The 25,710-nt window shown below is 41.4% G+C and overlaps 1 protein-coding gene across 1 annotated transcript; it reads right to left on the minus strand.

Annotated features, from left to right (window-relative positions):
• On the minus strand, positions 1–25,710 carry tle3a (TLE family member 3, transcriptional corepressor a). The gene is made up of 21 exons (XM_077248909.1): positions 25,295–25,710; positions 24,688–24,846; positions 23,921–24,021; positions 22,800–22,863; positions 21,314–21,358; positions 14,972–15,034; positions 14,686–14,790; positions 10,038–10,236; positions 9,539–9,546; positions 7,140–7,262; positions 7,001–7,051; positions 6,676–6,828; positions 5,913–6,042; positions 5,472–5,635; positions 4,029–4,102; positions 3,524–3,773; positions 3,073–3,320; positions 2,819–2,966; positions 2,234–2,384; positions 1,923–1,999; positions 1–1,494 (listed from the first exon to the last, which is right to left on the minus strand). The coding sequence occupies exons 2-21, from the start codon at positions 24,709–24,711 to the stop codon at positions 1,387–1,389; spliced, it is 2,286 nt and encodes a 761-aa protein (XP_077105024.1). The 5' UTR covers positions 24,712–24,846; positions 25,295–25,710; the 3' UTR covers positions 1–1,386.

The raw sequence follows: 25,710 nt of genomic DNA on the forward strand, positions 1-25,710 counted from the left end.
TTTTTTTTTTTTTTTTTTACAAAAAACAGTTTATTGAATTATCAACAACTGTACATTTCTTCAGTGACAACACAGTTTGCTACATACTTTGGTGTGTATTTTGAGACGTGTCCATTTCTTGCAGCTCTTTTCTCTTTATTTTCAGGAGGGGGCATACTAACAGTGTGATGCTATAAACAAGCTGGACAGTAAGTAAATGTCTGTTCGTTAGGCCAGGGTGTTACAGCCCAGTTGGCTTATCGCTAGACATTTTACTCTTGTGTTTCCTGTATATAGAACACTATGCACACAAAACACAGTGTCACTTGAGACTCAAGAAAGGGGGAAGAATAACCAATTGATCCAAATTCCAAGTCTTCCACTACAAGAGATGATGTCATGTCCTGGTCATACAACAGCACAATGAAGTCACAGGTTTGAAAGTAGTCCTCTACTAATCAGTAAATATCAAAATCCAGGACCCAGTGCACCATTGAGGAACTCTCTGCTTGTACGAGGCAGGCTTTTCTCACAGGAAGGCAGAGCAGACAGCGAGTTTGTTTGAGAACCGAAACGCCCCTCCCCGCGGAGTCTCAACTGCAGTCTCAGGTGCCTTGCATCAGGTTTAAGCCACTCAAAAAAATAAAAAAAATCCACAGGACATTTTACAAAAACGCCTCTGTAATGTGATTTAGCTCAAAATTGTTTTTCAGGAGAGAGGAAAAAAGTAAATTAGATTTCCATAAAAGGTCAGCTTGGAAAATGAACTTCTCAAAGGGAGGGGAAAACGGAATAGAATATCCTTATAGAAAAAACGTCTTAATCTAATTTCCAAACCTCGAAGGGGAAACGAAGCATCAAGGAGAGAATGAGAGAGAGAAAGAGAACCATCACAAGTGTAACAGGACACCAAAATATAAATCTATAAAAGACATTTTAATACTCCATTATGTACACTTTTCACATACCCTCCACACAGATGAAGTTTCAGAACGAAGCGCTGCTTCACGATGCATTATGGAACATTCTCACTGCATAGTGAGGGGAAAAAAAATAAGGAAACAAAATCCAACAAAGAAAGATTTGAAGCAAAAAAACAAAACAAAAAAACAGTAAGTAAGGAAACATCGAGTGTTCTCTAGTGCCATATGAACCAGGATGAGTGTTTGGGGTCTGTAGGGCTGCACATTTGTGTCTTAGTCCAGGCAGCTCAGTCCAGGGTCACCCCAGCATCCACTCGTTCACCTCTGCGGCCAGTCAGTAAAAAGTCAGTGAGTGTGAGACAGACAGTCAGACAGACAAGGGCTGTTCTTGTCGGTTTGACTAGGAGAGTCACTGGAGTGAGAAGTTGTGTGTGTCCCCTTCCTCCTCCAGAGGCCTGAGTGCTCCTGTCTGTTACCTCGCAGTCTAGTAGATCACTTCATACACCGTGGCCTTCTTGTCTCCAGAGCCTGTAACAATGTACTTGTCATCGGCTGATATGTCACAGCTCAGGACCGAGGATGATTCCTTTGACTGCGAGAAGAGAAAAAAAGCCACAATAAATCTGGTGAAATAAAAATATTTAAATATTAACTTCAAATCTGCCACAAAGGGCCTGCATAAAACTCTTCAGACATCCTCTATTACTCAAAGAAAATGCTGACAACTTTATACATAAAGCACTTCTCTCCCCCCACCAAATGATGCATTAGCGTTCGTGCCGAGCCCCTTCAGTCATAAACTCTTGAAGGGTTATCATTATTTACTCTTAAGCTGGTAGATGCAAGCTACACACGCGGACCCACATCCACACTAAGTGGTCAGGGCCCAGCGTTAATGACATACTCCAGCCCATTTCCGCTGATCAAGGCCCGGACTGTCAGCCAGCGGTCACTGTGCCCTTTCTACTGATCCAGGCAACCCACACATTTCCTGCAGACAGTCTGTATTGATCTTTGTACCTGGAATATGCTGGCGCCGTAGGGAGTCCTCCATGCATTCAACAGATTGTCCTTCCCAGTGCTCACAAACCATTTACCTTGTCAAGGGAAATCAAACGTAATTAGTGCTCTGTTCAGAGTACAGGCAAAATGGAGATATGCACAGAAAGCCAAAAAATGGAAAGCAAAACAAAATGGACAGTCAAGGTTCTGTCGTTGTGCTGTGCAGAAGTGCCGCTGTATAACTTTAAGGTAACTTCAAGCAAAAGCCCTAGTAAAGATATGTATAGAGTGTCTGCACTCAATCTGTGAAGCTTGAATAAGTCTCTTACCACAGTAGGCAAACTTGAGAGAGAGAACGCAGCTCTCATGAAGGTGCAGCTGGTACTTGTCAGGCTTGGTGTGGTGGAGCACCTCCACATTGCTACTTTCCATGCCAACAGCCAGCCACTCACCCGTCGGACAGTAGCCCAGGGAGAATATCTGCGTTTGGGGGGAACAGACACAGGTTGAGCGCCATAGCTTTGCGCTTGAAGCCAGCATGAAATTAAAATGTATTTTTTTTCCAAATGCATGTTTTAGGTCATATTGTGAACTATTGATTCATGTAAGTTTCATTTAATTTTTTTTTTTTAAAATAATAATGAATATTTCATAACTCAATCTTCCGATGAAACAGACAGACTTTTCTCTAGTGATGTATGCAGGACTTTTCAGACAATTTAGTCATATCTGCCCCTGCATACTCACATTCATCTGCCTACATTTTTGAGTGCAACAACCGATGCATAGAACACCACTCTACGTTTTTTCTTTTTCAGTATTGATAAACTCAGATGTATGTCACAATACAGTAGAAAATATCTGTCACCATTTCATCGTGACTTCAAAGCTCCATGATTGTGCTATGGCCTAACCTGAGACGTGAAGTCATGCTGTTGGAGTTGCCGGCCCTCTCTCAGGTCCCAGGAGCGGACTGTGTTATCAAGGCCACCTGTCCAGAGCTTTGTGCCATCATGAGAGATGTCAATGCAGCTGGCACCATCTGTGTGGCCTTGAAATTGCCTGCAAATCACGAAAAGTAAAGGGTTTTGACAAAGGCCTTGCTTTTAATCTTAAAAGACATAAATGTAATTCACAAGAAAGAAAAAAACTCATGAAATAGGCCCACCTGACGAGGGTCTGGTTGTGGAGGTCCCAGACGGCGATGTTTCCATCGCTGCAGCAGGAGAAGCACACCTTGGCGTCTGGGCTGATGGCCAGTGCGTAGCAGGCCGGTGCGGAGGAGGTCAGCTCGGCTTTGATGCGGGGTGTCTGGGAGGCAAGATCCCAAATGGTCAAAGTGCTGGCCTCCCCTCCGACGATAAGTGTGCGGCCATCAGGCAACAGCTTACAGGACCGAATATAGTTGTCCCTGTTCTGTAGAGGGACAATAAAATATTCCAAACAATTAGGGCAAAACAGTTCAAGCTTCCCACATTATGCTCACACATACTTCAATGTTATGAGATGTTACTTTTTAGAAGCAACTAAAAAGATACTATAAGTATGTAAAGCTTTATTAATATAATATAAACAATAAGAGGAGCAATAGTTCTAGTAAGTATGATTTTGGCCCTTACCAGGCAGTCAAGTTGAGACACTGGACTCTTGCTTCCAGGCTGACTGATGTCCCAGATCTTAACACAGCCCTTGCCACCAGTGTAGACGTGGCGAGTCGGGTTGCTGATAGTCACGGCACAAACAACCTCCCCATGACTGAGTGTGTTAATCTGACGGGCGTGGCGTGGGATCCCTGGACCAATGAGAGCGTCTGGAGGGAAAGGCACGGGCTGCATCTGTCCGTCAGCGCTGACGTGGAAAGAGTAGGCTCTGAGAGAGACAGACAGACAAGGAGAGAGAGACCTCGTTAGTAATCTAGCACTCAACAGCACACTGATTGAAGTAGGTTAATTAAATTAATTACAGCAATATGAGTAAGTAGTTTGAAATGAGGCATTAAGAGGTGGAAAAGGTTGTGCTCTTAAGCACTCTCACGGAACCGTTACATAAATAGTGTGGGGAAAGAATACGGTCTAGTGCGGCTACAAGTTATTTATGATCATTTAATCTTTGACGGACACTTACGGTTTTCCACCAGAGATTGAAGTGAGGCTGGCAGGGAGGCCGGGAGCTCTCATATGAGGGTGCTCGAAACCCGCCTACAGAACCAAAACAGAACATGCTGCATTTCAACAAAGATCTGTATTAAAACACACATTACAAACACCACAAACAAAGGCTTAAACAGTATAGACCTGTGCATAGATTCACTTTTTATTTACTCACTCTTGGGCAGTTTGAAACCTGTAAGGTCTGCATTTATTGGTCTGCATTTATTAAAAAAGTGGTACATACTACTTGTGCCCTATGCCGGTTCATGTCTTATGGAGCCATTCAATAGCTGTGTGTGAAAAATGTCCAAAATATGTAAATAAATAATTTTTCAATTAATCAGTTGATTTATATCACAGGACCAGTTTGAATGATATGCTTTTGAACTAAACCAATCTAGTTCAGAGTGCTACTTCTGACTTGAGAAGTCGAATGTACCATGATTTATTTAATTTTAGCATTTTTTTAAGCTTGAAACCCTCAGCCCCCATTCATTGTTTATGCACAGGAAAAAAAGAAAAACATTCAATACAATTCTTCAAAATTCCTCCTTGAAATTTTATAGGTTTAGAACAACATAAGGGTGAGTAAATGATGACTGTTTAGATTTTTGTGGTGTGTAATATTCCTTTAACTTGACTAGATCAATGTATACTTCAAAAACGACCATGCAACCACAGAGGAATGATTTGTGCCCTGCACCTTCATTTAACCGAAAGGATGAAGCAATCAGACGGCAGGCAGTCAGGTAGCCTGAGAGCCCAGTCAATGTAACGCTCATTTCACACCCAGTCACACACACTACATCACCTCATGCACTCCCTCCACTCTTAGGTTGTGGGCTTTGGGTGAGAGAGACAGAGATTGAAATCGAGCAAGAAAATAAAAAGAAATGAGAGGAAGAAATTGGAGGAGAAAGGTAAGGTGGGGGACAGACCAACTTTTGAGTATGGATGGGAATCTTCAGGCAACTCAGGATTTGATTTGATTTTGTTTCAGGGAGTCACATATATGATTGCAAAATAATTCTCAATACATCAAAAAAAATTATCAGAAGCGTAGCGGCACAAATATTTGGGGAGTTAAGGTGACCAATTGCCAAATTATGTGCAAATATTTCATATATAAAACATTTCCCTGCTCAGACACACCAATTAAATTAATTCATTAGTACACATATTGCAATTCCACAATTCTATTGTTTTTAAAGATCATGAATATTGTTTTCTGTGGTTGTACATGAAAAATAACCACTTCCTACAAGATTGTTAATTTAAAATTTAAACACATCCAGGATCATGATGCATCTGTTAATATTTTTATATTTTAAAAATATATATTTTATATTTTTCCCTGTACCCCTACTTTTGAAGGCGCTTATTCACATACATACAAACACACACACACCAGACTCACCATGGGCGAGCGTCCGTAGGCAGCAGCAGCGGCCGCACTCATCTGAGGAGAGATGTGAAGGCCGGCATAGACTCCAGGGCTAGTCAGAGAACCATTCATCTCATGGTGGCTCATCATGGCAAAGGGAGTTGGGTAAGAGAGGGGGGTGCGCAGAGCAGGGGCGGCTGCAAGCACAGAGACACACAGCCAATCATAAATCAGTATCAGTCAACCGCGGGGAAAGGAGCTGAACTCGGGAACAGGCAGATAAATCTCAATGAAAGACCTGCCTACACTGAGCTACTTCAAAGACTAGTTTTACGAAAACTGCTTTAAGCACTGTTAAAAAGGCAAACTTTATTTCCATATGGAAAGAACTATCTTTTAGTTTTGTGTTGTACGATGCGGAGACGACAGTATAGAGTGAAACGACACCTCTGCGGACATTGATTATGAACTCACTTAGAACTTCCATCGGAGCCTTGCCCAGGATGGGCCGCAGCCCAGGGGTGGTGCTGGTACCCGGGGTGGGGGCATCGTTACGAGGCGTAGGGGTGTTGGACTTGAGACCGGGCGTGGAGGATTTGTCATTCTGCAGATGTGAGAGAAGAGAGGGAGGAGAAGGGAGAAAGAGAGAGATAGAGAAAACAGAGTTAAAATCCCCCAAACGAGGCAGCATCCAGGCAGAAGATTTAAGTGCCGCCAGAACCTAATCCAATCCAATTCTGACAAACTCACTACTCCTACGAAACTATAAACCCTGCTATTTATCCCCAAACCCATTACTGCTACAATGGAGATGAGGCTCGTTTTATCCTTCCCTCGCTTCTCCCTCTAATCTTTTTTTTTTGATGCAGAGGCCCAGAATGGTTAAACGCATTGAGTTATTAGCAGGGAAGACACGACTGATCCAGCTATGGGAATGCATTATCCCTGACATTTACAGATGTATTTAAAGCTGAGGCTGGGAAACAGACATTCACTCCTGAGCCATTAGAGAGAGTGGAAGATCACAGGGCGTTCAGGGTTCCCTATCTGCCCCCTCCCATCCAACATATCCTATAATTCTGCTTCAGTGGCACAGACCCATATTCTATCAAATCTTGCAGTGCTACCAATTATTACAGTATAAAAATCCAGATAGAGCTGATACACATAAATGCAGCATTCTGTATTAAATGTAGCCAGATGTGTGTGTGTGACAGTGTGAGAGAGAGATCCGTACATGGCCATGCTCCTTGTTTTTAGAGGACGGGGTGCTGCCGGAAGAGGCCACAGAGGCGGGGCTGTTGGGCGTATCCTTCTTTGCTGGGCGGGGCTTATCTATGCCGTTCTCAGGAGGGGAGTGGGCAGGGCTGCCTCTGGGTGTGGCAGGGTCCTAGAGGTCAAATATATAACAGGAAGGATTTAAATATAAGGCCATATATGCAAGGAATAATTGATGACATTTCATTTGAATTAATGAAAATAAAAGCACAAATTCAATTTTTAATATTTTCAATTTCAATTTCTAATAACTTGTCAGTCCCAACATAAAATAAGTTTTTCACCTCGTTGGAAACATCAACCACCAGATCATCACTTTTGTCTCCGTCACTGTCCTGAAAACACAATGTGTCAACTAGTTAGTATCCCTAGCATTTTGTTACACAAGAATCTTTTATTGGAGGTTCAGGTCACATCACTCACATATCGGCTCATGCTATCCTTGTCCTCCACTTTGCGTTTCTTGGAGTCCAAGCTGTAATCGGAGGAGCCACGGTGTTTCTCGCTGGTTGTGCGCAGGCTGTCTGATGGAGAGATGGAGTTGTTCTGAGGAGGAGACAGAGGGGAAATATAAAAAGTGTGCCATCAGACTGCAGACTTTAATTCAACTCATTTATCTCTACATGCAGATCTTCAGGTGGTTTCCACTGTTTCTCACTGACACAAGACCTCTAAATTGCTTTGAAAATAGCCTGTAGGACCCAATAATCCCTTTCAGCACACAATAGTTTTTTATCCAAACCTGATTCAAGTTTATTTCTGGTTTTATGTAATGTGACAAATAAATTATTTGAGTTTAGAGCCAAAAACTATTACAATGACAGGTACTTCACAGCTGTCGGATCTGAAGGAGATCCAAGCTAGGAAATCAACAGCAAGGAGTAGCTCTTATCACTCCAAAACCGCACACTTAAAAAGCCAAAAGCGATTTATTCATTTCAGCTATCCAACTTGAATGCCCCAAACAGGCCTAACATAATATAGTGAGACTCGCCAAGCTGTATCTAACAACCCACAGTAGACTAAACATAAAAAATGTCCTGGCTGCACTACAGAGTAGAGACAGTTAACCAGAGCAAAGAAGGGCTTGTTTTTAATTTACCCTACTTCCCTCCCTTCATTCCCCCACCTCAATCCCGCCATCTTCTAAAAGACACAACAAACAGCTTTAGGAAGACCCGAGCCGAATGTTAGTGTTGAACAAAGGCCCATTATCTGCGAGAAGTCCAACTCGGGCTGTGTGTGTGGGAGCATGTAATAGCCATTGATCACATAGTACCCTTCCCTCAGCACACTGTGGGCCTGCGGTGACTACAGGGCAGAAAAATGGAAAAAGGGACTTACATCCTTAGGAAATGGTGGATGACTCTGCTTGAGGCCACCGCCAAAACTCACAATAATGCACTGTAAAAATATTTCATGAATTCATAGTCTTTAGCAAGCATGCTCTATATGCAACAGGACTTTGAGTGCTCTCCGGGCACTTTCTCAAAACAATCCCTTCTCCTAGAGCTTTACTCATCCTGTCCCAAGAGCCTTCACTCAGTGTGACGCAACAAGATTCACAAGGGAAAATGTGGCCAGATCACTGGAAGCGTAAAAGGATTCAGCTGAGAAGATGAAGTAGCAGACTGGGCCGAACGCCCAATAGTCTCTGTTTCTCTCGCTCTCTTTGCATGATGTCTGACCTTCTAAAGAGATGCTTAGCGTGACTCATTAAGGAGAGTCACCAGCGTGCTATCAGATGACCTTAGACAGCGGCCGCAGCAAACTCACAACAGTGCCTGGACTGCTAACCGCCAGAGGAGCTCCCCTTCCTTCAGACATGACTGCACCCATTCAGGCCTCGCCGGGCCAGCAGAAACCCAATCTCACGGCCACAATCAGCCATCAGAGAGATTTAAACCCCGTCGAATAAATGCCTTTTACAAGGGCACAGAGATGAGAGGGAGGAAAACAATTCCTGCGCCTGTGCTCATACATATTTATCACGCTAGCAAAAGAGAGCGGAGAGGGGCAGTAAACAAATGGAGATAGCAGAGGGGTGGGTAGGAGGGGAGAGGGATAAAATAAATTCAACAATGGAGGGAGGGAGTCGACGTCGTCTTTAATTGTGATGAAATTATAGAGCCGTGCTAATCTGCGCGCTGTAATACGAGTCATTTCCCATCTGCGAAGAGATGTGAGTGCTTATTTCATAAAAAGCTTGTTTCTCTATTAGTCATTTTAATGAACGCAGATTACCATTTCGTGCACGAGTTGCGTGTGCTTCAGGATGAAGGATCTTACTTGACATTTACATTAATGGAAATTTTCTTAGGCATGAAATGGGCCAAGAGGTGGTATTCACCCAGTACAACTAAGACATATTTGCTCCTTTTCAAAACCTAGTGAGCCGCCTATAGAGGCAACATTAAGGTATCATTTAAGGAGTGCTCCTGACATGAAGGCTGTTCAAAACACTATGCAACTTAATTATGCTGCTTTTCGACACTTTGTAAATAAAATAATAATGGCGGACAAAGTGAGAAATGTATTTCATAATGTTTAAAGTTATAAAGTGTGTGTGTGTATAGGTATATATATATATATATATATATATATATATATATAGATAGTATTCAATACAGAAAAGCACGGATAAAAACAGCTAAAAAAATAAAATACACAGATTATTTTATCCAATGTTTAGCAACATATTAACTTCCATCTCCTGTGCATAGTTGCTGCCTATGTAGGCAGTTCACTAGGTTTTAGAAGAAAGCTATTAAGACAGAGAAATCGAAGAGGACAACTGAGGCAACAGGAAACCTGAGACTCACCGTGCTCTCTGTAGTCAGCAGACCCGGTTGGCGTTGAAAGACAGGCAGAACGGCAAAACAAAACAGAGATAAACAAAAGTAAATTACCCTGACCGACTGACAATCAGAGTTAAGAGAGGATTTCATCAGCAGGCAGAATATGTCTGTTATGTACACAATACAGCTAGCAAACCATTAGCATGTGTCCTTTATTAAACTTGGCCAATCATTTAAGCCACAGAGAGTGGCATGTGTATGTTCAATCGCTTTATAAATTCTCGGTTCTTCTATAAAAATAGGCTACATCCTTAAATGGCAAGCCATGAGAGTAGTGTACTCTTATAAAGAAAACCTAAGGGGGTCAATAATGTCAGCAGCACTATAAGAGCTGTAATAATTATTGAAGAGGAGGGTGATACGAAACAAGCGTTTGATTCACACAAGAGTTCTGTATGGCTGAGCAACTAATGTTCCACTCTCTTGGCTTTAAATGAGAGCAGTGTGGGAGTCTGCTCCTTACCTCGGTGCTCGAGGTCATGGTGGTTTTTTTCATCCTTCACCGGCAAGTGTGGCTGACTTCCCAAGGCTCCCAGAGCCAGCAAGCCCGAGCCAGAGCCGGTGACTGGTGGGATTCCTGGTGGCTGAAGGCCAGAAGGGTGGGGAGGTAAAGCCACAGGGCCGTGGGCAGCATGGGAGAGGTGCTGGGCCTGGAGTTGCTGCTGCTGTGGAGAGACAGACAACAGAGTGGGCAAGAGGGAAAAAAGTAGAGAAATCGATGCCACAATCAAAACACACTGCTTCTGTGAGGCTTATTCAGAAGCACAGGAGGGGGTCCTGGCTGGGATGTTTACATTCTCACATGCTTGCAAGTCATATTTGAGGATCCTGCAAACGTCTTTATGTAGATTGGATCTTAACCTGAAAATATAAAATATTGCAGTGTTGTGCACCTAGTGACTTTACGTTTCAGGTTCCCAGCTCAAATGTAACAAAATCTGTGGAATATCATACGAAAAAGCATGTAAATTCACTCATTAAATAATAAAACTAACACTCACTCATACTCTCCAAAAGAGTCGTCAAGCCCTATTTAAGATAGTTTAAAGACAGCAGGCATTGGAATGCTGTCAGTTCATTGGCTTAACACCACCTGCTCCTTAGCCCCATCAAAACGCTGGACGACTATATTTACTTCCCTCACATTTGGGTCTGGTTATTGCACAAAGTATGAGTCACTCAAGAAAACCAAACTTTAAACACCACTCCAACAGCAGCTGGGCCCCGCTTCTGTGTGTGTGTGTGTGTGTGTGTGTGTGTGTGTGTGTGTGTGTGTGTGTGTGTGTGTGTGTGTGGAGCGGCTGCGGCAACGGCGGCCAAGAACGAGGGGTCCTGTTCTGGCACGCGTTCAAGCCTCCAATACCTCCATCAATATTTGAAAAGCTTTGAGGAAACTGACGAGAGTTAAAAACCACTCAGCATGGGAAGCGAGCAGTTTAAAGCAAGGTTAAATAATACTTAGCAGAGCCACCAATAAAGAAAAAAACAACAACAAAAAACTCAGTCTCCACAATTTATTAGCATCCACAGGAAGAATGAATTATTTAAATGGCTGTTAGAGCACATACCGCCCAACTCTGTACAGACCTCACCATTCAATCAATGACCATATATGGTCATTCTTCAAGAATCCTGAATTTTTGGGCTTGACTTAGAAAGGTTAGATGTTATTGGCTATGTACGGCGATCACGGTGGTACAACCTTTCAGAATTATCAGCAGGTCATTAATGCCATGCCATAAGTAAATATCAATACTAAAGGCTTATTTATAAGTCTGGAATGCTCCAAAAGCTTGCCCTTTTCCAGTGGGTAAATCATTATTAAGATGTCCATCACAGGCCCTCATTCGTGGTGAGTATAATTGCTAACAGCTTTGCGGATTATTTGCACAGCTGGCTGTATATTGAGACTCGGGCCTTTGAGATTGGCAGAAGAGCGAATGGTATATAGAAGAGCCCCGCTTGGGATTTGAACCTGCAACCTTACCCTCCCCAACACAACAGAGCTGCCAAGCCAATTATGAGCTGTGCCTCAGAGTGTGGATCTGTGAGGAGATGTGATAAGGAAGTGTGCGTGTGAGGTGTGTGTGTACCGTGGCACTGAGCGTGGGTGGTGGGAGCATGTTCTTGAAGAGAGAGTGAAAGGGCAAGAGAAAAGAAGAGAGATAGTGAGACAAGAGTGGAAGTGAGTGATTGTAAGAGAGAAACAGTGTAGGTGCTAGGGTGTTCATTTGGATGTGTCAGGAAGTGAGGTGAACCGCTAGTGAAAAGGGTGGGGGTGGATCTCTGAGTGTGGCTTCAGAGATGATGACTGACCACATGGGAAATTAAAGAAGCCGTTGATTCATGGGGGAGAACCCTCCCTGCTCATTCCAGCTAATGAGCCACTGATGTGTAATATGCATGGACAATAAGAGAACCCTCATTAGAGACCCGGCTATGAAGACAAGAAAATAAAGAAATAAAATGTCTCCAGTAATTTAATATTCCTGCATAAAGACCGTCTCAACGGGTGCTAATCTCTCCCTCTTACCGCAAAACAATGAATCTAGTGCCAGTGTGAACAATTAACAATGGATGGACATATAAAAAGATAAGTGGCTAAATCAGACAAGCGCCTGTTTCTATTCTCAGATGTGCATGTTAAACAACCCCATCCTGAGTTTAGTGCTGTAACCATGCAACATGCAGGCCTGAGGGGATTCAAAAACATGAAGCCCCATGATTCACCCTCTCGGCCACAAACACACTTAATTGGGCCCACAGCACAGATGGGGGCAGGCTTAACAGAGATCTATCTATACATCCACATCTATGACTGTCCACTGCATCGAGCTGGGCAATATAGCTAAAACAATTATATCTTTATTTTATTTTTTGGCTTTGGACAACATTCAATAGATATTACATGTGTATATTTTAGTTTTGAAAAGGCCAATTTCTCTTTTAATTAGAGGAATCAACATTGACCAAGCAACCAATTAAATTGGCTAAAATGTATAATGCAAGAAGTAAAATACAGTAAAAATGTAGCCTTAGTTAAAATAACCAATGCATGTTTTCCACTAAATAAACAGAAGGAAAAAATATAGCTCATTTATTTTTTATTTATATGTACCAATCCAACAGTAGTACATGGTAGAAAAGAAAATAATTTCACTAAAACATTTCACATATAGTTGAAATAGTTGAAGCACCAAATCATTTAATTGAATATGACAATTTTAACTGATTCCCGAAAATAAATCAAACGTACCACTTCTAATGCAATATATACTCTAAAGTCAAGTGTCAAAGACTCTATTAAAGTCACAAGACAAGGAAGGATCGCAACAGTCTAATGACATGCTCTTTTGAAATCCTAATGAATAAATAAGAAGCATGTTAAAATCAAGATAAAACTAAGCAGCTTAGTTTTATACACCCAGCAAATTGTGAATATTTAATATATTGCCAAGACCTACCACTACAAGCTTCAAAGTTAACCACAGCCTATAAACTCCTGAAAACCAGACCAGTACAAACAAAAGAGGAAGTTAGGCATAGGGAGAAGGAACTGAGAACAATATAAAATGTGTACATAAATATTTGTGCTTTTTTAAATAAATAGGACTATTGTAGATTAACACACACTGTTGGTGAGGGCAGAAATGCTGAGCTGCCAGAGGAGGCCATCTTAAGACCTCTGATCAAAGTCAAAGCACAGCAGAAAAAAAAGCTGCTGCCCTAGATGCATCCTATTACCAGCCCTGAGGTTCATCAATAAGAGATGCTGGTGGCTTTTGCTCTGAGAGTGTGTGTGTGCGCGTGTACGTGTAGCTCACATCTCACCTTTGCCTTATACTATTTATGAGGACTATGGCACCTGCGTGAGTGCACACATACTGCCTACTAACTGTGTGAATTACAAATACCCCCCAACTCAAAGAAAAAACTTTCTCACAAGAAAGTATGTTTCCTGCTTTTCGACTTTTTGATGAGTTCTAAAAGATTAAGAGTCATTAAAGTTGGTCTGCTGTAATATAACATCAATGCTATCAAGACGGTGGTGAACCTTCCAGGAGATAACGTGGCATTTAAGAGCGACCACATGACTGCCCCTTTGAGACTTGATTCCTGGAATTATCTCTGAGTAAGTGTCAATGCTCAGGATCTAATTGAATTCCAATATCAGACAACACAAATCCCCCCTCAAACCTTCACCCCATTATTATCAGATTCTTCAGAAGTAGAGCAAATCTAAAGGCAGCGAATCAAAGCAGGCTCAGATCAGAGCAAGCCCTTACTTCTGGATGTACAGGGGTCAGATTTGTTTTTCCTTACATGCTGATAGGGATCTGGGTCACTTGCCCCTGATCAATAAGTGACGTTTAGAAGGGATTTGTGGGAAATTCTAGGAAAAGAACTGCTGTAGTAGCTCAGGGATATGTGTGCAAGATCCTATTTGTCTTTAATTCCCAGCACAATCCAGGTCAACAGAGAGGAATGAGCCTCTCTTGTAAAACCTGATCTAATTAAAGGTATCCAGCCTCTAATGCTCAAAGAGAGCTCTGAACAGCTTCTAGATGCAAACTCAGGGGACAGAGGACACTAAGAACACTCATGACACATATAGAGTAGACTAAATAAAGCTTGGTCAGTGTCCGGCTGTACATTAGAGAAACAACAATGAGCTAATAGTTCAAGAAAAGTGAGACCTAATCAGAGATTGTGCAGAAAATAATCATTATCCATCCCTTTAATGGACTGGGTTGTATATTTTCTATCATTCTCTTTTTTTAATCAGTTAGTAAAATATTGTAAATTCGGTTTATGACAGTTTACAGTTAACGCCAACTCTGACCCAGACCCTAATATACCTATAAAAGCATCCACTTCCTCACTCAATCCACAAATACATTTCAATCAGATTAAGCACACAGTATGCATGTACATTTCTTTAAAACATTAAAAAGGCATTCATTGTAGGGGCAAACCTGCACATGATTAAAATAAGCTACTAATTCCAAAATTAATCGTTAAATCAGTTAATAGGGTTATTTTGCATCTACAACAGTGAAGGTTTACCCCGTTCTTAAGGTCAAATAAAGTAATTAAAGAGGTATACACACGGTGAGAGGCAGATTGGGAAGTCCACGTACCCCGATGATAGCATTTAGTTCAGTCATTGTCACTTGCTTTGCACGTTCAACAGCTTGTGCTACTTGCTGTTGGTGCTGCAAGAGGGAGAGAAAATCTGGTTAAATTCAGATTCAAAGCAAATTCAAAAATCTGAAAGTTCTTAAATAATAATAAACAGTGCAACTTAAGACAAAAGATATGGTTTAATTTTTTTTTATAAAGCTCAAAACACTACATCTAAAACTAAAATGAAGCTATTATTCACATAAAACTCACCTCTTGTGACAGAAAAGGCATAATCTGGGCTAGAATAGCATTGAGCCTTTTGGCAATCTCAGTCTGGAAAAGGAAAAGAAAGAGGAAAAAGTAAAAAAAAGGGTTAATTTACTTCTGTTAAAGTGCACCACTAAGCCTTTTTTAGCGTTTCCCAACGATTAAGCCAATTACCACGGCAATCAGAACCGCTTGACTCGGCACACTCCAAACTGCGTGATATTGACATGTGAAATATTTAAAACATTATGAGAGCCCAGGGGAGAGAGAGAGAGCACAGCTGCGATGAGTGTATACTCCAAACCACACGAAGAACGAGCCAGATACACTGGAGCTGTGTTAAGAGTAGCACTGCACTTCAGCTGCCATCAGCCTGCAGGTACATTCTACTAGCACACAAGACTTTGCTTTGCACTCTGAACTTTACATTTTCACCTCTACCATTATCACCTCTGATTTGTAATTGCACTAAAAAGAAAAGCTTGCAGAAGTCGATTCCGTTCATTTTACATGTCTCCACAACAAAATGACTGCCAACTCCTGTTGTTTAGCAGATGTTAAATAATGCAGACAGTCCCTGAGGGCATGTTGGAAGCAGATGAATGTGATAAAAGACTTAAGGGCTGACCACAAAAAAGCTGTTTTATAAATCCCAAATTTATGAATTTCCACAATCCAAATTTTTTTCATACTGTCTAAGCAGCAGTCAGAGCCAAATAAATGTTAGCATCTTTGTTGCTTCAGTTCTTTTTCTAATAAAAAAACAACAACTAGGGGTGGCCATTTCAAGCAAAAATAATATTCTAAGATCGCTGGGTATTATTCGATTATTATTCGAAAACGGCACCCCTCCCCCACATGCACGCACACATGCATGTATAGGGTACACACCAAACGGTGTGGCGCTTAAATAAAACTTAAACATACATTTCATATTTATGTTTAAATAATGTTATTTTTTTAATTTCATCTATGTTGATTATATGAAAAGGGAACCGCATGAGATGAGTAAGATAGTGTGACAAGATAAGTCAAGAAATAAAGATGCCCAATATATCGGGAGACCTATGAGTCAGACATGATTTTGACCACTTAATTAAGTTTTGTTTTGTAGAAATCCTTTCTACATTTCAAGTATGCATTTCTCTCTATGCGCGTTCACTACTGTGAAGATGGCGAGTCAGCATCGTCAACTATCTATGCAACCGACACTGACACAGAATACACTAGTTTATTAATAAACAATTTAAAAAAAAAATGTCTCATGCATAATCATTACTTTTGCCGGTTCTTTGTGGCAAGCTTTATGTGTGCGCTTAAGATGCGGAAAAGGCAATTAGGAAAACGCTCATTATGGTTTAGTATTCTTTCCCATTTATATTTAAGTAATTAAATTAATATAAATATGCGATTAGACTAATGGCTTAAATGAACTACTACTAGTCGACTAGAAAAAACTTTAGTCGTGCACGGGCAGCCCTAGGCCTACTTATTTTACATATTTTCTAACCAGCATGTCACAAAGGGCATTCTGAGCGAGCGGCACTGAGTGGACTGAGCGAGTGGAGTGGAATCTCCAGAAAAACGCTCTGGAGGAAATATTACCACTACACTCACATGCTCTGGTGTGAGACTATGTGTATCTTCTTCTGTTGTCTGAGAGCTGATTGGCATCTTTTAGATGCGCTATTGACATCGCCACCCTCTGGTTACATGAACGTGGCATCAGAACCGAAAACATGGGTATTTTTTAAAGACAATAATCGCACAACCTATTCGATATTCTATAATAAAATCAATGAATCGAATATTCGAAAATCATGACTCATCCCTAACTACAACCAAGTAGTAAAAAAAAAAAACAGCACACATTACACATTAATTACACCATATTCATTTAAAGCTGAACACGTTATTCAGAAATTTGGCCCAAATGTCTGTAGGAATTTAAAGGAACACCTTTAAAATTTGCATTCCGATGAGCCTTTACAACAGCACAGAAATTGTTCAATTACAATAACGTGTCTAATGAACAAAAGTGGATTATGTCCAAACCTGTCAGGAGCTGAGACCTATTTTGCCTTCTCCAGACCCCACCTTTTTCATTTTCTCAGCAACCCACCCCTAAGTCCCCCCTTCATCTAGCCCACCGCAGGGACCCGACCTTCATTCTCTCCACCCTGACCGTTGCCATGGCAACTGTAGCCGAGCAGGCCCTGTCTCCTATCGCGCACCGATCATTATGCAAATGGTACCTCAGCTTGACCGTAACAGCCTGTAAAATCATATTACGTGCACACAGGCAGGTCATTAAATTGAATTTTCGGCCTGTCGATCGCCTGAGTACCGCACACGAATGGTGGATAAAAAGGCGAGCACTAGCGGAGGATGATGTGGGGTCGTTGTGAGAACACATGACAGTAAAAGGAGGGGAGGGGGCAAAGCCAGGGCTATCCACTCAAAGGCTACATGCAGCTACAGTAGGATGTACTTCATCCCTCTTCCTTTCCATCATCAGACGCCAGCAGGAACACAGCACGGCCGACATCACAGCCTCTTCCACTGATGAAAGGAGCTCACATCACAGGTCTGGCACTGGCTTTGACTGAGACCAAAGGACAGGGGGAGGAAAGCCTCTGAAAAATAACTCGGCTACAGATACATCATCTATAGAATTTATGAGGCTCAGTTCAACCCAGGGCCAGAACGTAGCACAAACACATCACAGGGATTTCAGCTCTATTTTTCATTTCAATGGCAAACACGCAGCACTGCGCCGACCAGGAAATTATTTATAACATATTGCCGAAAATGCCAAGCGGTTGCAGAATCCAGACACAATATTTTTTACAAGATACTCTGTAACACCCAAGAAAGTTTTGCTCCCTCCCTATGCATGTCGGGACAAGCTATAGTCGAAATATTGAATAAACCATGCACGCCATTAAAAAAAAATACTACAGCCGACCATATAAAAATGAAACACTCAGCACAATCTGAGATTATGTACATTAGTCCATTTCAAAAACATGATGCTGCATCAAAATATAAAAAAACATTTAGAAGTGCGCAATATAATTTTGCCCATATTGCTGTTAGTAAATATAGGTACTTTTTTGTTTAAGTGCTTGATGTTTGCAAAGTATAAAATTGTAAATCTGAAACAGGTTAGAATGACAAAATCATACATGTATGAAATATAAAAATAAAAAAATGAAAAAAAATAAAAATAAATACATTAAAAACATTAGCTTTTGAGAATGTGTAAAGCTGGTTTAGGGATGCACAAAATATATAGTCAAACTTTGTGTGACAAGCAGGGTACAGGTTCAGCTTTTAGACACCCTACTATACGCTGGAAAAAAATTACTAGAAGAACGAATCAACAAAATGCTGGTTGAAAAGCCAGCTCAGTGTATAATCCTTATTTGCCAAGATAAACCGCGTCAATAGCAGCCTAACATTTGACAGGATTTGCTGAGAGGCCTGGAGAGCATCGAACACATTCCTTAAGGGCTTAACGCGACGTTGACAGCTGGCCGAGTGAGGTCAAGGGTTGCCTTATCTGACACTCACTCTAAAGCTTCATGCTTTATCTTGCAAAAACAATCCCGCTGTCGGGGGAAAACATGTCTGACGGCGGTGATGTACATAAAAAGTCGGCATACGCTGTGCGTAATATATGAATCTATGATGAAAGCAGTGCTGTGCATTGAGCTGGACAAGCAGAGCTTTTAGCTACAACTGCAGATAAAAATAGGATGTCACTTTAAGCAGATGAAAGCCTGCCTCTTAAGTGGCGAGCTTCACGCTCTGGTACACAATTACAGGTACTCGGACCTGTCTAGCACCATTTCAAGAGCACTCCGGGGCCAGGCTGTCAATGGCGTGCTGAAAGCTATTTGTCTGTTGCCATCAGCGCCAGCGGAATGGAGTGAGACGCTGATGAGCATTGAATATAGAGGAAAACAACTGGCCCTTCCAGGCATGTGTCTCCATCACAAACAATACTTGACCTAGCCAGGTTGATGGGCCCCAGTATTCTGCCAGGGTGAGAGGGTGGTAATGCTCTCTGACAGCCTCATGCTCAGTAGTAAAGGTATAACAAGATCTATATATGTGTGTGGCGGAGGTGAGAGCACAAGCTTAACAGGGTTGTTAACTTGCAGCACTGTTGAGAACTGGCATTAAAATTTACCTGCATTGATCGACATTAGTGGAGCTGGGCTGTAGGTCTGCATGGGTGGATAGCTTGTGTTTTCAATTGGTTTTTTTTGCCTGTCTCTCACATATTCAGCCTCTGCAAATAGCCCTGCTCTATTATGCATGTGTTTGGAGAGTCATTGTATAGGTTCACCTGGTTTCATGACCTAACCACCATAAACAGTATGACGGAGCAGGCCTGCATTTCCCAATCCTCCCACCTCTTTATCAGAGGCTTTGTGTACTCATCTCACTGAGCCAGTCAGTTTGCTTTGGCTCACATAGAGAAGGACAATCCAGCAATTAGCAAACACTTCCTAGGCCACCCCTTATAAATCATTTATCAGCGTCCCAATGTCAAGCCGGGCCTGACTGCCACAATCTGGGTTTGACAGCGAGGAGAGGGGAGGAGATTCCCTCGGAGTCTTACACCAGGTGAGAAAAACTCACAAAATAAGCTACGCTGTGAGTGCACCTCAGTCATCACAGCGTCTCATTGACATGGAGCAGCTGCCATTACAGCTGCATTTCCTCCCTCACTATGGCTATCTGCAGGTATCAGACGCTAGCATGCATCCTGAAATCCGCATTATGCCGCGACTGTTTAAAATACAAAGTGCCGAGAGACGACCGAATGGATGAGGAAACGGATTGCCTAGCGGTCAGAATTAAATCCTCAGTGCTGAGAATAATGCAGTGTGGATCCGGCAATCTACGCTACCTCGGCTGGTTAAGCACCCCCTGCCTGGCATCCGCTCCTGGGTACAGTTTAACCCAGATCAACAGACCTGGATAAAAGGGTGGGATCTGTCTGTTTGCTTATGAACAGCATTACCTCCCTCCTCTTTAGCAGGTTAGACTCAGCGTTGGATGAATAATTCAATAGTGCATCCATGGGCTCTGTAGCGGTTCCTGATAAAAGTCAAGGCGCTAAAATGGATCAGTCGATTAACCCGTTTACACAAGGCAAGCCCTCCCACCTTCTACTCCTATTCTCTCACTCTTCTGTCCCTCAGCTACCAGTTGGGAGATAAGTGGTTAACAGGAGGCATTGCAGGGGCAAGGGCCCTGACAGACAGAGGAGTGCAGAGACTCACACTGTGGACACTGATGGATTGCCATCCACAAGCTCGTCCCTGATGCCATTAACCTTCATAAGGTGGAGAAGGGGGAGCAGGCTGAGGAAGCTGGGTTGTCTCTTAGGTGGCCTAACTACATCTGGTGCACAGCAAAATCCCATTATCTAGGGGACAGGGCATGTACGATGTATCACAATAATGCCAAGACATGTAAGATTAGTCTTTGCAAATATGGTGGAAGAGTCACCTAAATTTTAAGTACAACTTTGAAAGTAGTGGACAAAAAATAGGAAATAAACAACTGATTTATAAAAACAATAGTTGATATTAATATGAAAACAGTCACTTATTCAGTTATTATCCTGTGCACAGATAACATTTGCAGTAGGAAAAAAAAAAATTCTGTAGCGGAAAAAAATGAAAAATGGCAGAGGAGGGGAAAAAGGTCACAACACAATTTGCCAAATGCTTTAAAGAAGGTCATTATAGGTCATATAGTTTCAAGTGGCCATGATGCTGGCTTCAGGCGCTTATTGAAAAGGATATGGAATATATGATCAAATCAAAGATATAAATGACCAATTATCCAATTATTAAAATATATGTTAGTTGCAGCCCTAGAGAAAATGCAGGGTAATAATTGATTGGAGGGGATGAATTCATGGCAGTCTGTTTTTCCTTTAGCATTAATTTATAAAGGGTGTCTTAAATGTGCTGACATAATAGGGACTCCACAGACTCTGCTCCCTTTAGTCATTAAATCACACGGCCCCTCCTGCCAAAGTCCTGACTTTAATCTTATCAAAGATGTCTGACCACACTCTACTCCGCACAAGCAGGAAAAGAGACGTGACTCTGTGTGTGCGCTTGTAATGTCCTGACTTCCAGCTTATACTAACGGCTGCTCAAAAGAACACAGTCTCTCTCTCATCATCTCTAAGGAGTGCACTTCACTTGTCTCCTAACACACCGGTGTGACTGCATTGACTGACATCTACACACACAGTGCATGGATCCTCTGTGACTCAAAGATTGTGTGAACACGGATCAAAGGGCTACATACCTGTTTGTGCATTTCAATGTTCAGCCCATAGGACATCTCATAGTACTGAAAGAAAATGAAAAATTCTCAGATTTTTTTTTTATTCAATCCGAGGCACATCAAACATTTTCACCTCACATCAGAGAGTAGAGAAAAGAAAGTCAGATTCTAGTGAAACATGAGGGGAAAAGAGGAGAACAGGCTTTTGCTGCGCACTTCAACATCATGTCCCATAACAGCCTCTCATTTTCTGCACAGTTTAATTTTTTCTCTAAATTATAACGATAAAAGTTTACAATGGAAATCCCACTTGGTTTTGAGGTCAGAGTTCCAATACGTTCTGACCAATAAAATACTATATTTCCCATAAAAAAATTTATGGGAAAAATAGTATTTTATTGGTCAAAAGTTATGGGAACTCTGACCTCAAAACAGAGTGAGATTTCCATTGTTTCCAAAAATAATTTTCAAGCAGAAAAAAACAATAGTAAAGAACATTTCCACTAATATTTTATCAATTTCATGACTGAAAGTGACAATTTTAGAATTTTGACTCTGGGAAACCTGTTCATATAATCAAAGTTTAAACCATATTAAAAATATATATATTTTTAAAAACACTAATAAAATAAAATAAATAATAATAATAAAGAAAGAAAGATTTAAAAACACCCTGATCCCTCTGCAAGTCTAGATTTTGACACTATTCGCTCAAACAGTCAGCATGGGGATTCTACATGTTGTTTACCTAACCTCTCCTCCTCTTTCTGACTGACATGCTTTTTCCTGTGAATGGAATGTTTAACTAGCGTCCCTGGGTATTGGTTAAAGTCATTACTCGCATGTTTACACAAGATAAGAGAATACACTTCCACAGTTTAACCTTGTTTAGTTACACCACGAAAAGCTTTGTTTTTCCTCTCTCTATCATAAATCCTAACATGAGGCTGTTTTGATCTCCTGAATGTCTACGATTGAATTTAGGGCTTTAGTGTTGTGTAAATGATTAAGCCTGTGATTAAGATTAACACTGAATTTATGTAGCCGTTTGTTTGTGCGTAAAATCTTGTAATCAAAGATGGAACGCTGAAGAGACTTTGGATTTCTGTTGCGATCTAGTATTTTCCCACAGACGCCTCTGGCACTCCTCCATCACCCCTCACCCAATTTACAGCCATGCATTTGTCTGAAGGCAGCGTCTCCTTGGAGAATAATCAGATCCACACACAGAGGGAGGTAGAGAGAAGGGGGAGAGAAAAGGGGGAGAGAGAAGAGGGGACAATGCTGTGGTCATTGACCCCTACGGTTAAGGGTTGGTGTATGAAAGGGCCCGAGGCTAAGAGCAGTCAGTCAGGGCCCTTTAATAAAGCAGGAGGCTGAACTAAAAGCACCAGAGGGGGTTTCACAAACACATTCTAAAACACACACATACAGAGAGACACGCAACAAGGCATCTGCCTTCACCCCAGCTACTAGTAATGGCAGCTTACATATTGGCTAATCTTACCATGACATAATGGCGCTGCATCTCTGTCTTCTCATTGGCCAGTTTGTCGTACTCCACTTTGAGACTGGGATGAAAACAAAACAAATCAGCTACTGAACAAACATGTGTTTTCATTGCTTACACCCACAAAAATAATCCACAGTGCAAACATGAAGCTAAACAAATAAATTCACATTTTACAAGGCTTCATTTTAAAAGTAATCAAATCAATTTAACACTTCAAATTAGGGACGCAACGATATTAAAATTCTCCTTAATGAAAATAATATTTTCATTTATGAACCAATATAATAATTTTCATATTATAGATAATAATAAAACATTTTTTAAAGCAATAAGAGTAATAATAAAGTCACAAATAAATAAAATAATTTTGTCACTCTCCAATCATCGGATGTTCAAGTTTTGTAATGCTAAAATGAAGTCAGCCATAATAATAAACAAAATGTCCTTATTTATTTATTCAAAACTTTACAATAAGGTTTCATTAGTTAACTACTCTAGTTAACATGAACTAAGAATGAACAATAGCTACTTCTACAGCATTTATTAATATTAATTCATGTTAATTTCAACATCTATGACATTATGGAAATCAAAAGTTGTATTTGTTAACGCACTGTGAACTTACATGAACAAACAATGAACAACTGTAATTTTATTAACTAACATTAACAAAGATTAATAAATACTGTAACAATTGTTTTTCTCATTGATAGTTCATGTTAGTTAATACATTAACTAATGTTAACAAAATGAGACATTATTGTAAAGTGTTACCCATTATTGTACTAAAAGAAATTGTGTTTTTATAGTTTCAAATTTTTGTTGTAATCAAGCACTATCACTTTAAATATTTAATATTAGATTACAGCTGCATTAATCAAAAATCTAAAAACAGGCAGAAAAAACATCTACAATTAAATGTCTATAACATTAGTTAATAACCGATATGGTGCCGATACATCATGCACTTTTATTTCACATTTTTTACCATTAAGCACACTTTTTTTTTTTAACACAAATTAGATTTATTTTCCTCCCTTTCGCCTGTGAAACACAATTAGGCCAAACGGTAATTGTACAAGCTACTTTACGGGCATATAACTCTAAATTATTACCTGTGATACTGGGCTTGCAGGAACTGAAATTCGTCTTTGATCCTGTCACAGGACTCCGCCACTGTGAATTTGAAGCCTGGCTGACCAGGCTGGTGGGGCGCCTGAAAGACAGCCATCACATCAATCAAACTCAATTACATCCTCAGAGAACCAAATTTGTTTTCCAGCGACTGCAGAGCGAGCCTCTAATGCATTCTGGGCCCTGGGAGAGCAGCTCTAATATTTCAGCCTGTATGAGGGCTGGGGGTGACATCCACGCTACAGTGACATCTGGGAGATAGCTGGAGCACCAGTAGCGCTCTGACAAAGGAGGCGGGGGTGGTCTTTACAGTTCTGGGTCCGCCGCTTTAGTGCCTCACATAAACACCGGCGGGAGAAATGGGGTCACCTCGCTTGGATAGGTCTGAGCATGCCAAACTACGCCTGTAAAAAAGCTGTGGTTTTCAGCCTCTCTCTCTCTCTAAACCAGGTGCTTGTGAAAAACATGAAAATGTACCTACTATAGAACAAAGAAGATTTCTTTACCATTCATCATCAACTACTTTATTGACATGAGGCTTTTACCCCACTTGATTGTGCTTCCAACCACCCTGCTCTTTCACTTCAAAGCATTATCACAGGCACCAGGGCTTAGCAAATCAAATGAAGGTGCACATCATGCACATCAGGATGTCGTTCGTCATGGACGGGCGGCTCTGCCCTTGCTCTCCAGCTAAACTGATGCAGATGTAGCAATTATGTTCCATATCAGTTCAAGTTGCACTTACCGGATGCCGGCCCTGTGGATACATGTTGAAATGTATCCTTTATTTTTTGGAGGTCTATTGGGTGGGGGGTGTCCACTGGCACGCCACTGTACTGTAAAAATCAGCCGGACACGAAGCCAACTGGACGCTGGGGGCAAAAATCCTCTCAGATCTCTGTTGCTGGAACCCAAACAATGAAAAATAAACAAACAGACGAGGAGGAGACCGTTACATTCAAACAGAGGGTAAAAATGACGGTTGGACATTTAAACTTGCGGTTGAGACTAATTCTATAACATACGTATTTTCACCTGCACTTTGAAAACAACTCCGTTCATTGTGTCAGGGGAAAAAACTACACGCTCGAGCGAAACGACACATTCTCTACTAAAAAACAGGAACATTGAGAATAAATTTGGTGTTTTTCTTTGTTTGGCAACTGATATTTTGACAGGACCTCATCTAGCACTTCACATTGCTTGAAAGAAACCGAATAAGAAGCCCGTAAATGAGTCGACAAAGTGATTAGTGATAAGCTCAGTCAGTTTGTGAGTGTGAGAAGCGTTTCAAGTCTTGGTTGGTTGGATAACGAGCTATTGTCGTTAGCTAACCTGCTAGCCCACTGTACCTGTCTTTGTGCGCCCGAACTGCCGAAGCCCTTCCACAGTTCCACTTCTGAAATGTTAATCACGGCTTCAATGTCTGAGAGAAAGATATGGTTCCTGGTTGACGCGAACGGTGGCGAACATCTCTAGTGCCCTCGCTCTATCACAAGAAGCGACTCGATGAGAATGAGCTTCTCCGAGGCAAAGAAATAAAGAGACGCCAAACTCCACGGCGCGAAAAAAAGGTTCGTGTAATCCCCAGAAAACACTGCCAAAAAGATACTTCCGAATTTGAAGAGGTTTGGGACGTTTAAAAGTGTAACGTTGTACTTCTTCGCTGCTCGAGCATTTCCCCTTCGTCCAGCAATGCAACCCTGTGCCACACACAGACAGTCTACTGACACGAGGGCTGAGCCACTGCGAGAGCGCCTCTTGCTAG

The sequence above is a fragment of the Siphateles boraxobius genome, unplaced genomic scaffold, assembly GCF_051911475.1.
Source record: "Siphateles boraxobius isolate OS27281-9 unplaced genomic scaffold, OSU_SipBor_1 31, whole genome shotgun sequence".
Lineage (NCBI taxonomy): Eukaryota > Metazoa > Chordata > Actinopteri > Cypriniformes > Leuciscidae > Siphateles > Siphateles boraxobius.